This window comes from Macrobrachium rosenbergii, chromosome 19 (assembly GCF_040412425.1).
Source record: "Macrobrachium rosenbergii isolate ZJJX-2024 chromosome 19, ASM4041242v1, whole genome shotgun sequence".
In the NCBI taxonomy this organism is placed as follows: Eukaryota; Metazoa; Arthropoda; class Malacostraca; order Decapoda; family Palaemonidae; genus Macrobrachium; species Macrobrachium rosenbergii.
This window is the reverse complement of record NC_089759.1, coordinates 20,911,657-20,924,988: the sequence shown is the minus strand read 5'-3', so window position 1 is coordinate 20,924,988 and position 13,332 is coordinate 20,911,657. Positions and strand designations below refer to the sequence as shown.

Below are 13,332 nucleotides of genomic sequence, written 5' to 3'. Positions count from 1 at the left end.
ACTGAACAATATATAACATTTATTGAAATTTTTTTATTACGCTTTAATTCTATGGTATTGATAAACGTTACCATCCATAGCCACCATAACGTACACCTCCAAATCCTCCAAGTCCCCCGAATCCTCCAAGGCCTCCGAATCCTCCGTGTCCGATTCCCTTGCTAACGGTAACGACTCTGCTTACCACGGGTCTATGAGATGGAGGAAGGAAGAAGATAACTAGACTCAGGTTTGACAGACTGTGGTATCACTCTTAAATCTGAATTCGATGATGGAAAGTAATCTAATTCATAATCCAAAGACTAACCGACATATAATTCAAGATCGAAAACTGATTATATGGGAAAATCATCGCTTCAACATAATTTCATCCACATATTTAAATGACATTATAACAACAATAAAGTAATAGGGTAGATATGACAGCTTACCGGACAACAGTAACTCCGCCAAATCCACCACCCAGTCCATAGCCTAATCCTCCACCCAATCCACCTAATCCATAGCCTAACCCACCAGGCATGGCCAAGGTAGAGCAGACCACAGCCATAACAATGGCCACCACAAACTGTGTCAGAAGAAATGGAGGTTGAGCAATTAGGAACAATTGGAATATTAGTAAGGATCTGAATATCATTTTCATTTATTAATGCGTATAAGTATTTCAGTTAATCAATACTATATATATATATATATATATATATATATATATATATATATATATATATATATATATATATATATACATATATATATACAGATACAGAGAGAGAGAGAGAGAGAGAGAGAGAGAGAGAGAGAGAGAGAGAGAGCAGGGACGGTGCAATTAGAATAAGCCAGAAACATAAGAATCCAGAGACGCAAAGGATAGGATCAATCCTTTGGTATTTTATGAATACTAGAGCTGTGATCAATTCTTCCTTTATAACTAATGAACAACTATTGTCAATAAAAGTTGGTCTACGGATACCTATCTGCTTACCTCTTTCTTATATACATATCTATATGCAATATTAACGTAATGGTGAATATTACCTAAACCCTTCCGAAAATAAAAAAGAAAACTTTGATAAAATGGTAATTTTCGGCATTGCCATAAAAGTATGAGCCCCCAGTTTAATTATAGCAGATTCTACTTATGGTTAGAATTCACTTCGAGAATCTCAATTAGACAAAATAAACTTACGATTGAGCGAAGGGAGTTCATGGTTGGCGGATTGCTTTCAAAGGCGTCTGCTCAACTCAGGCAGTGCTATGCCCTCCTTGCTTTCTGCTCGGGTATTTATACCTACTGGGCAACTGGCGTCCTTACGGAGGCGGTGCCAGGTAGCCTTGATAAAGTCGCTAACTGCAGAATCACCGACTTTTTTCTGCATTGTGGGAGTTGATTTTTTTTTTTTTTTGTAGTAGTAGTAAGAAATTACTAGATTTACAACTGTGTGAGAATTGTACTCTTGTACGCTTGTGATATACTAGATTACAATTTGCTTGTAAACATAGATTCATGCATATACATTCAAGTATACGCTAAATCTGAATACGTTTATACATAAATATACACACACACTCGTGTTTGTGTGTGTGTGTGCGAGCGAGCGCAAATGATTGTGAATTGCGTCAGTATCCATAGTTAACTTGATGCATGTAAGTATCCACTGTCTGATCAAAATGTCCATCGTAAAGTGACTGAAAGATAAATAAAAGAGCCTACAAAGCTTTCACAAAAGAGCTGCGTTCTTATTCTGAAGAGCCCTTTTAATGAAAGATAAATATTAATGAATGACCTGAGTCATTCAAAGTAAATATTACTCGATCTTTAAAACCCAAAGATGAAACATAAGCCTTTAAGAAATTGCCTGCTAAAAGGCAGTATGGGACCTCCCGAACGATACAGTTCTAAGATATTCTGCCTGCAGGACGTTTATGAGAACTTTCAAATAACTCAAGAAGAGAAATCATACATTAAGAATTTGGCTGACATTCCATCACTTGTACATGAATCCGACCGCTAAAAGGTTTAAAACTTAAACTGAGTCCTTTACTTAGAAATTTTAGAACTTTTAAATAATTTAGAACATTCTTATTGGTTAAAATGTATATTAAAATTATATTACTTAAACACAAATGGCAATAAGAAGTTGTGCTATTTAAATTGATACATTCCTATGATAATGCTAAACTGGACGAGACGATGACCTCCCGAAAGTAGGAACGAAAAAATGCGGGGAAAAAAATTGAGATACAAAACATTCATCACTCTTGAGTAACTTTTTTTCGCAAGGTCATTCAGTTACCTCATCTGCCCAAGGACGTAAGTTTCCCGTCAGGTATAAATACCAGCGGAGAACTCGTCCACAGCATAATCCTTCTTCAGGAGTTCCAGAAGACATACATTCAGCAATGAACTTCCTTCGCCCAGTCGTAAGTTTATTTTGAAGAAAATATTTGAAACACTGTAGAGTGCTATTCATTTTGAACTTTTCATTCAACAAAATGTGAGACACGATAAATGCTGTGTGCTATTGCTTTGATCTCAATCTCTCTCTTTCTCTCTATCTCTTTATACTCACTCTTGATCACTAATGACCTAACTGAAATACTCATCAGTATTAATAAATGAAAATGATATCAGATCCTTACCAGTGATCCAACAGTTACTAAATGCTCAACCCCCATTTCTCCTGACACAGTTCGTGGTGGCCATTGTTATGGCTTTGGCCTGCTCAACCTTGGCCATGCCAGGTGGATTAGGCATTGGATTAGGAGGATTCGGTGGAGGATTAGGCTATGGACTGGGTGGTGGATATGGAGGAGTCACTGTTGTCCGGTAAGCTAATTATTTTATTCGTATAATGAAGTTACTTAAATAAGCGGAAATAATCTTCGTGGATATAAACAATGATTTCACTTTATTCTCAAGGTCATGTTTGAAGATAATTTACCCATTAATCTTTGAATTATGAAGCAAATTAGTTTCCTTATTCGCTTTGTATATTTTGAGAGTGATGCATTATCCATATCAAAGCTGAGTCTAATTCTCTTGTTTCTCCATCTCATAGTCCCGTGGTTAGCAGAGTCGTTACCGTTGGCAAGGGAATCGGACTTGGAGGATTCGGAGGCCTTGGAGGATTTGGGGGACTTGGAGGGTTCGGAGGACGTTATGGTGGCTATGGATGGTAACACTTCACGTTATGGTGGCTATGGATGGTAACACTTCGTAATAAAAAAATAATCATTATTCCATACTTTAATTATCCTTTAACGGAGAAGGAAAAAATAGTCATGGAGAAATTCCCATCGAAAGCAATATTTTGTTCATCTGCTAAAATATTTTAGATACTGACATTGCAAATTTATAGATTCCTGTAACTATGCTTAGTATTATCAAGCATATATATATATATATATATATATATATATATATATATATATATATATATATATATATATATATATATATATATATATATATATATATATATATATACACAAACATATATGCATACATGCACACACATATTTATGTGTGTGTGTGCGTGTGTGTGAGTATAGTAGTCAATCGAATCTAGCAAAAGTTGACTTTTATGGTTGCTGTTACCATGATGGTAATTATAATCTAAATTACTGTTTTAGTATTTTTTGTCTGGAAAAAAGTTAAAACATTACTTATAGAAAAAGTTATACAGTTTTACGGTCGTACTTATTAATCCATCTTAGACGTCCTTTGCTTCCTTTGTTTATAGATACGAAATGGAATAAATTTAGTTTTTGTTGGACGTGTTCTTTATGCGTACAAGAGCCAATGTTATAACAACACCAACTTGAGCTAACAATAAGTGTCTTTATCGGTTCACCTACCAATAAAATCTCTTTATAAGATTAGCTGCTCTGGCAAATTTTTCAAGAGCTGTATAAGGTGCTATAGTCAGCAATTGCTGTGCTGTATATGTATATGAGATTTGAATTCAAGTTAATATATATATATTAATATATACATATATATATATATATATATATATATATATATATATATATATATATATATATATATATATATATATATATATATATATATATCAACCAATGGTTTTATAAGTAAAAATCAAGTATCAAAGTAATTATAATTCTTTATATATATATATATATATATATATATATATATATATATATATATAGATATATATATATATATATAATAAAATATATATATATATATATATATATATATATATATATATATATATATATATATATATATATATATATATATATATATATATATATATATATATATATATATATATATATATATCCTCTGCAGACATTGTAAAAAAAGTCACTATTTTTTCCTGGTCACCATACAACGAAAACGTCATTGTTTTTCATGCATCAGAAGTTTAAGTGCTTGTAAGAATATTTTCTTTTGGTGACGATGCTTAATATGGCTTTAATATGCTAAAAATGTCTACTAATGTCTGATTTTAGGATTAAATCTTTAGGAACCATCAAAATCAATAATGGACTACCCAGTCACGCAGACACCCCCACACACTTTCTCATGATCTAATCCTAACATAGGACTTTATTAGTTTCTTTTCAATTCCTCATTAAGCATCGTTAGCACAGGAAATGTTCTTACCAGCACTTAAACTTCTGACTTCCTACATATCAATGACGATTTAGCTCCAAGATGCTTAGGAAAATGTAGTCCCTTGTTCTTTTAGTATATGTTGAATCCTTACGAAAGCACGATGCTATTATAGAAATCTTTTAAATGCTGAGAATTCTCTAAATAATAATATTTTTTATATATTACTTTTACAGGCATCCTATGCTCTTTTGGCAAAGATATTATTCAGCCGGTATGATCTCCTGGAGAAGAAAATACTCAGGAAGAGCTACCAAATAAGTTTTTAATTTTTTTTAAGGTGAGACTAGTCTTCCATCCGACCACTTTTAACAGATGAAGGTGGATTTGCTGCTGGCCCTAAGGATAAGGCTGAACTGCTTCACCAAGCTTTTGATGCTAAGCAATCAGCTGAGGATGTCCCTCTCCCGGATATATGTCATCCACAACCCATTGTACATAATTTGAATTTCGTTCCAGGGATGTGAAGAAAATTCTTAATAATCTTGATAGCTGGGGAGGAAAATATCCTGATGGTTTCTTTCCTTTGTTAGTAGATTCTGCAGATTTCTATGTCAATGTAGTATCTTTCCTGATGAGCGCAAGCTTAGCAATACAGTGCCTGTTCCAAAATGTGGCATATCTGCAGACTGCAGTAACTACATGCCAATTTCTGCTCTCCTTGTACTCTCCAAAGTTGCAGAAAAACTTACATTTAAGCCACTATACAAGTCTATGGAACCCAAAGGATTGTTCGCTAAAAGTCAATATGCATGCACGAGAGTCAGGTACCTGGGATGCAATTTTAGATTTGACATGCCATTTGCAAGAGTACCATGATAAGGGTTTTACTGTAGAGAATTTAAATAGATTTTAGTACTGCTTTTGACCTACTAAACAATAGGGCACCTATTTTTAAACTTCAGAATGTTGGAGTGGGTGGATATGTACGATTTCCTTACATTCAGGCAGCAACCAGTTGATACTGATGGGATCTTAAGTGAACCAAGACCTGTTGCGTCTGGTGTTTAGCAAGTTAGTGCTCTTGGCCCGCATTTATTTTTAGTATACAAAGGTGATATGATTGTTCAGCATACCGATGATGCAACACTTGGGGGTATAGTAAATTGACCACTTGTCAGAAATGAAGCTGCCCTTAGTCTCAATTGTGATATGGAACAGATTTTTATTTACAATTTTTCCTAATGGGAAGAGAATTGACATTCTGAGAGTTCAGTTGAGGTTGTTTAAGCTAACCATTAGCTACAGGAAACTACTGGAATTGCAATGTAAGTATATTAAACCACTGAAGTTAGCAACTAGACACAATGATGGTTTCAAAATGGAAATTTTACATAAAATGGTTTTTGCTTTTGAATTAAAGGATAAGATAAATAAGTACTGTATATAATATTTATTGAAATTTTCTATTACGCTTTTATTCGATGGTATTGAGGAACGTTACCATCCATAGCCACCATAACGTACTCCTCCAAATCCTCCAAGTCCCCCGAATCCTCCAAGGCCTCCGAATCCTCCGTGTCCGATTCCCTTGCTAACGGTAACGACTCTGCTTACCACGGGTCTATGAGATGGAGGAAGGAAGAAGATAACTAGACTCAGGTTTGACAGACTATGGTATCACCCTTAAAATCTGAATCCGATGATGGAAAGTAATCTAATTCATAACCCAAAGACTAATCGACATATAATTCAAGACCGAAAACTGATTATATGGGAAAATCATCGCTTCAACATAATTTCATCCACATATTTAAATGACATTATAACAACAATAAAGTAAGAGGGTAGATATGACAGCTTACCGGACAACAGTAACTCCGCCAAATCCACCACCCAGTCCATAGCCTAATCCTCCACCCAATCCACCTAATCCATAGCCTAACCCACCAGGCATGGCCAAGGTAGAGCAGACCACAGCCATAACAATGGCCACCAAAAACTGTGTCAGGAGAAATGGAGGTTGAGCAATTAGGAACAATTGGAATATTGTTAAGGATCTGAATATCATTTTCATTTATTAATGCGTATAAGTATTTCAGTTAGGTCAATACTATATATATATATATATATATATATATATATATATATATATATATATATATATATATATATATATATATATATATATATATATATATATATATATATATATATATTGTATACATAGAGAGAGAGAGAGAGAGAGAGAGAGAGAGAGAGAGAGAGAGAGAGAGAGAGAGAGAGAGAGAGAGCAGGGACAATAAGCCAGAAACATAAGAACGTTGACCATCTCTATGAATCCAGAGACGCAAAGGAAAGGATCAATCCTTTGGCATTTTATGAATACTAGAGCTGTGATCAATTCTTCCTTTATAACTAATGAACAATTATTGTCAATAAAAGTTGGTCTACGGATACCTCCCTGCTTACCTCTTTGCTATATACATATCTATATGCAATATTAACGTAATGGTGAATATTACCTATACCCTTCCGAAAATAAAAAAGAAAACTTTAATAAAATGGTAATTTTCGGTGTTGCCATAAAAGTGTGAGCCCCCAATTTAATTATAGCAGATTCTACTTATGGTTAGAATTCACTTCGAGAATCTCAATTAGACAAAATAAACTTACGATTGAGCGAAGGGAGTTCATGGTTGGCGGATTGCTTTCAAAGGCGTCTGCTCAACTCAGGCAGTGCTATGCCCTCCTTACTTTGGGCTCGGGTATTTATACCTACTGGGCAATGGCGTCCTTACGGAGGCTTGCCAGGTAGCCTTGATAAAGTCGCTAACTGCAGGATCACCTACTTTTTTCTGCATTCTGGGAGTTGATTTTTTTTCTTTTTGTAGTAGTAAGAAATTACTAGATTTACAACCGTGTGAGAATTGTACTCTTGTACGCTTGTGATATACTGGATTACAGTTTGCTTGTAAACATAAGATTCATGCATATGCATTCAAGTATACACTAAATCTGAATAGGTTTATATATAAATACACACACACTCGTGTGTGTGTGTGTGTGTGTGTGTGTGTGTGTGTGTTTGTGCGCGCGCGCGAAAACGACTGTGAGTTGCCTCATTATCCATAGTTAACTTGATGCATGTAAGCGGAAGCTACTCACTATCTGATCAAAATGTCCATCGTAAAGTGACTGAAAAAAATTAAAAGAGCTCACAAAGCTTTCACAACAGAGCTGCGTTCTTATTTTGAAGAGAGCAAAGGGAAGAATGTCTCGTTAATGATACATCTTTTATAAAAAAAAATTATAATGAATGACCTGAGCCATTCAAAGTAAATATTACTCGATCTTTAAAACGCAAAGATGAAACATAAGCCTTTAAGAAATTACCTGCTAAAAGGCAGTATGGGATCTCCTGAACGGTACATTTCTAAGAGATATTCTGTCTGTAGAAGTTTATGAAAAGAACTTTCAAATAACTCGTCAAGAAGAGAAATCATACATTAAGAATTTGGCTGACAAATTCCATCACTTGTACATGAATCCAACCGCTAAAAGGTTTGAAACTTAAATAGAGTCCTTTACTTAGATATTTTAGAACTTTTAAATAATTTAGAACATTCTTACTGGTTAAAATGTATATTAAAATTATATTACTTAAACACAAATGGCAATAAGAAGTTGTGCTATTTAAATGGATACATTCCTATGATAATGCTAAACTGGACGAGACGATAACCTCCCGAAAGTAGGAACGAAAAAATGAGGGGAAAAAATTGAGATAAAAACATTCATCACTCTTATCTTGAGTAACTTTTTTTCGCCCGGCCATTCAGGTAACTCATCTACCCAAGGACGTAAGTTTCCGTCAGGTATAAATACCAGCGGAGAACTCGTCCACAGCATAATCCTTCTTCAGGAGTTCCAGAAGACACACATTCAGCAATGAACTTCCTTCGCCCAGTCGTAAGTTTATTTTGAAGAAAATATTTGAAACACCGTAGAATGCTATTCATTTTGAACTTTTTATTCACCAAAATGTGAGACACGATAAATGCTGTGTACTATTGCTTTGATCTCTCTCTCTCTCTTGATCACTATTGACCTAACTGAAATACTCATCAGTATTAACATGTGAAAATGATATCAGATCCTTACCCGTGATCCAACAGTTACTAAATGCTCAACCTCCATTTCTCCTGACACAGTTTGTGGTGGCCATTGTTATGGCTTTGGCCTGCTCAACCTTGGCCATGCCTGGTGGATTAGGCATTGGATTAGGAGGATTCGGTGGAGGATTAGGCTATGGACTGGGTGGTGGATATGGAGGAGTCACTGTTGTCCGGTGAGCTAATTTATTCTCATAATGAAGTTACTTAAATACGCGATAATAATCTTCGTGGATATAAACAATGATTTCACTTTATTCTCAAGGTCAGGTTTGGAGATAAATATCCATAAATCTTTGCGTTATGAAGCAAATTAGTTTCCATAATCGATTTGTATATTTTGAGAGTGATGCATTATTCATATCAAAGCTGAGTCTAATTCTCTTGTTTCTCCATCTCATAGTCCCGTGGTAAGCAGAGTCGTTACCGTTGGCAAGGGAATCGGACTTGGAGGATTCGGAGGCCTTGGAGGATTTGGAGGACTTGGAGGGTTCGGAGGACGTTATGGTGGCTATGGATGGTAACACTTTGTAATAAAAAAAAATAATCATTAATACATACTATAATTATCCTTTAACGAAAAAGGAAGCCCTTTGTTGGCCGACTTGGTAGAGCTTCAGACTGTCATTCGATGGGCCGGAGTTCAATTCCCGCGGCCGGCTGATGAAGAGTAAGAGGAATTTATTTCTGGTGATAGAAATTAATTTCTCGCTATAATGTGGTTATTCCATAAGCTGTAGGTCCTGTTGCTAATTAACCAAATGGTTCTAACCATGAAAATAAGAAAAGAGCTGTTAATCAGCTCAGTGGTCTGAAACTAAGGTATACTTACTTTTTTTTTGTTGCGAAAAAGGAAAAGTAGTTTGTCCCTCAATGCAATATTGTGTTCATCTGCTAAAATATTTCAGATACTGACATTGCAAATTTACAGATTCCTGTAACTATGCTTAGTATTATCATTCATATATACACATACATACACACACACATTATATATATATATATATATATATATATATATATATATATATATATATATATATATATATATAATATACTGTTATGTATACATACACATACATACACATATATACATATATATATACAGTATATATATATATATATATATATATATATATATATATATATATATATATATATATATACTGTATATACGTGTAAATTAATCAACAGAACCTAGTACAAGATAACTTTTATGGTTGCTGTTACCATGATGGTAATTATCATTAAAATTACTCTTGCAGTATTTTTTATTTGGTAAAAAGTTAAAACATTACTTATAGAAAAAGATACACATTTTTATGATCGTACTTATTAATCCATCATAGATGTCCTTTGCTTTCTTTGTTTATAGATACGAATTGAAATAAATTTAGTATTTGTTGTACGTGTTCCTAATGCTTGCAAGTGGCAATGTTATAACAACACCAACTTAAGGTAACAATAAGCGTCTTTATCGGTTCAGCTAACAATAAAATATCCTATAAGACTAACTGCTCTGGCAATTTATCAAGAGCTGTATAAGGTGCAGTAGTCACCAATTGCTGTGCTGTATATGTATATCAGATTTGAATTCAAGTTATATATATATTTATATATATATATATATATATATATATATATATATATATATATATATATATATCACTAACCACTGGTGTTTGACAAATAATAATCACGTATCAAAGAATCCCACAGGAAAATGACAGGCAGAAATTCAGTACCAAGCGCTTTCACGTTTATTAAAGCGTCGTCTGGGCACAAATGAGACACAGATAAAAAGAAGGTTACAAAGTAAACAAAAAGAACAAGAATACCAGATGGTCAGTTGTCAACGGGGTAATAAACAGAAAGTAAAGAAAATCCAGGATAACCCGGGATCGAGCTGTCACCAACTGGAACCATAGACCAAACAACAAGAGATACGGAATTTTAGGCTTACAAAATCCAAAAACATGTATAACCTTGAATACCAGACGGTTAATTGCCAGTGGGGGAAAAAAAAAAAGGTTAATCCACGGCAAATCTGGGATCACGCGGTTAAAAACTAAATCAATATATATACTTAACCATAAGAGAAACGGAATCTTACCCATTCACATTCTAGGAATTTGTAAAAACCTTTCATCATATAGTAATTTGAGAATATTATGCTTGCTGAATTCAGGTTTGTTATTAGTTAAATAAAATGTTTTCCTGGCTCTTTTCCATACTACTTCTACAAAGGTCCTTGGGTATTTAAGTTTCAAAGCAATATCATAAATAGTTTTGATCTCAGCATCAATGAACTGCGGGCTACTAACACGTAAAGCCCTTAGGAACATTCCAGAAAAGACAGAGAATTTAACATTTTGATGGTGATTGGAATAATAATGAACAAAAGAGGCTATATTAGTTGATTTTCGAAAGACAGAAAAGGTGAAATTTCTATTATGTCTATGGACAGTTAAATGAAGAAAATTCGAATTACAATTCCTTTCTTCCTCTATAGTAAATTTTATAGAAGGGACTATATTATTTAGCTTGAAGAGAATTTCCTGGAGATTTTCGTGAAAATGTCATCCACATACCTAAACCATAAAACTTTTCGGGGCAAAATTCTTTGTAAAAATTTTGTCTTAAAAAATTCCATGTAAATATTGCTAAGGACACGAGATAAGGGATTACCCATAGCCATACCGAACTTTTGTACAAAAAATTCAACATTGAAACAAAATTTACTATCATTGATACATAACCTTATAAGATTTGTGAGGTTTGCTACAGTTAAAGGAATATCATATCATAACTTTCTAATTCCCGGATTATCCTGGATTATCTTTATGCTTATTACCTTTTGACAACCGACCATCTGGTATTCTTGTTCTTTTTCTTTACTTTGCAACCTTCTTTTTATCTGTGTCACATTTGTGCCCAGACGATGCGTTAATAAACGTGGAAGCGCTTGGTAGTGAACTTCTGCCTGTCATTTTCCTGTGGGATTCGCTTATACACTGAAGTCACGCGCATCTACCGTGATTTTTAACAATATATATATATATATATATATATATATATATATATATATATATATATATATATATGTGTGTGTGTGTGTGTGTGTGTGTGTGTGTGTGTGTGTGTGTATTATATAGACATTCTAAAAAAGTCACTACTTTTTCCTGGTCACTATACAACGAAGACGTCATTGTTTTGTCATATATCGTAAATTTAAGTGCTTGTAAGAACATTTTCTCTTGGTGACAATGCTTAATATGGCTTAATAAGCTAATAATGTCTACTAATATCTGATTTTTGATTTTAGCATTAAATCCTTAGGAACCATCAAAATCCATAATGGACTACCCAGACACGCAGACACCCCCACACACACAGAGAGAGAGAGAGAGAGAGAGAGAGAGAGAGAGAGAGAGAGAGAGAGAGAGAGAGAGAGAGAGAGAGGTTTTGGTGGTTTCTCATGATCTAATCCAAACACAGGACTTTCTTATTTTCTTTTAAACTCCTCTTTATGCATCGTTAACACAGGAAATGTTCTTACCAGCATTTAAACTTCTGATTTGCTACATATCAATGAAAATTTAGCCCCAAGATGCTTAGGAAAATATAGTCCCTTATTCTTTTAGTATATGTTGAATACTTACGAAAGCACGATACTATTATAGAAATCTTTTAAATGCTGAGAATTCTATAAATACTAACATTTTTTATATATTACTTTTACAGGCATCCTATGCTCTTTTGGCAAAGATATTATTCAGCTTCATATGATTTCCTTGAGAAGAAAATACTCAGGAAGAGCTACCAAATAAGATTTTTTTTTTTTTACAGGTAAGACTAGTCTTCCATCCCACCACATTTAACAGATGAAGGTGGATTTGTTGCTGGCCCTAAGGATAAAGCTGAACTGCTTCATCAAGATTTTGAAGCTAAGCAATCAGCTGGGGATGTCCCTCTCCCGGATATTTGTCATCCACAACCCAGTGTACAAAATTTGCATTTCGTTCTAGGGATGTGAAGAAAATTCTTAATAATCTTGATAGCTGGGGAGGAAAATATTCTGATGGTTTCTTTCGTTTGTTAGTAGATTCTGCAGATTTTTATGTTGATGCAGTATCTTTGCTGATGAGCGCAAGCTTAGCAATACTCTGCCTGTTCCAAAGTGTGGCATATCTGCAGACTGCAGTAACCACATGCCAATATCCGTTCTCCTTGTACTCTCCAAAGTTGCAGAAATACTTATATTTCAGCCACTATACAAGTAAACGCAACCCAAAGGATTTTTCGCTAATAGTCAATATGCATACAGGAGGGTCAGTTACCTGGGATGCACTTTTAGATTTGACATGACGTTACAAGAGCACCATGATAAGGGTTTTTACTGTAGAGAATTCAAATAGATTTTAGTACTGCTTTTGACCTACTAAACAATAGGGCACTTTTTTTTTAAACTTCAGAATCTTGGAGTGGGTGGATATGTACGATTTCCTTACACTCAGGCAGCAGCCAGTTGCTACTGATGGGATCTTAAGCGAACCAAGACCTATTGCG

General features: G+C 34.2%; 4 protein-coding genes across 4 annotated transcripts; 2 read left to right on the top strand and 2 right to left on the bottom strand.

Moving 5' to 3' along the window:
* Positions 1-24: 24 nt before the first annotated feature.
* On the bottom strand, positions 25-1,475 carry LOC136848443 (glycine-rich protein-like). Its single transcript, XM_067120730.1, has 3 exons — positions 1,187-1,475; positions 432-568; positions 25-191 (listed from the first exon to the last, which is right to left on the bottom strand). The coding sequence occupies exons 1-3, from the start codon at positions 1,205-1,207 to the stop codon at positions 68-70; spliced, it is 282 nt and encodes a 93-aa protein (XP_066976831.1). The 5' UTR covers positions 1,208-1,475; the 3' UTR covers positions 25-67.
* Positions 1,476-2,374: 899 nt separating this feature from the next.
* On the top strand, positions 2,375-3,211 carry LOC136848441 (acanthoscurrin-1-like). Its single transcript, XM_067120729.1, has 3 exons — positions 2,375-2,421; positions 2,691-2,827; positions 3,060-3,211. Exons 1-3 carry the CDS (start codon positions 2,401-2,403, stop codon positions 3,178-3,180), a joined length of 279 nt encoding a protein of 92 aa, XP_066976830.1. The 5' UTR covers positions 2,375-2,400; the 3' UTR covers positions 3,181-3,211.
* A 2,855-nt stretch (positions 3,212-6,066) lies between these two features.
* LOC136848440 (glycine-rich protein-like) lies at positions 6,067-7,559 on the bottom strand. Its single transcript, XM_067120728.1, has 3 exons — positions 7,265-7,559; positions 6,454-6,590; positions 6,067-6,212 (listed from the first exon to the last, which is right to left on the bottom strand). The coding sequence occupies exons 1-3, from the start codon at positions 7,283-7,285 to the stop codon at positions 6,089-6,091; spliced, it is 282 nt and encodes a 93-aa protein (XP_066976829.1). The 5' UTR covers positions 7,286-7,559; the 3' UTR covers positions 6,067-6,088.
* Positions 7,560-8,512: 953 nt separating this feature from the next.
* Positions 8,513-9,287, top strand: LOC136848439 (acanthoscurrin-1-like). Its single transcript, XM_067120727.1, has 3 exons — positions 8,513-8,560; positions 8,803-8,939; positions 9,167-9,287. Exons 1-3 carry the CDS (start codon positions 8,540-8,542, stop codon positions 9,285-9,287), a joined length of 279 nt encoding a protein of 92 aa, XP_066976828.1. The 5' UTR covers positions 8,513-8,539.
* The last annotated feature ends 4,045 nt before the right edge of the window (positions 9,288-13,332 follow it).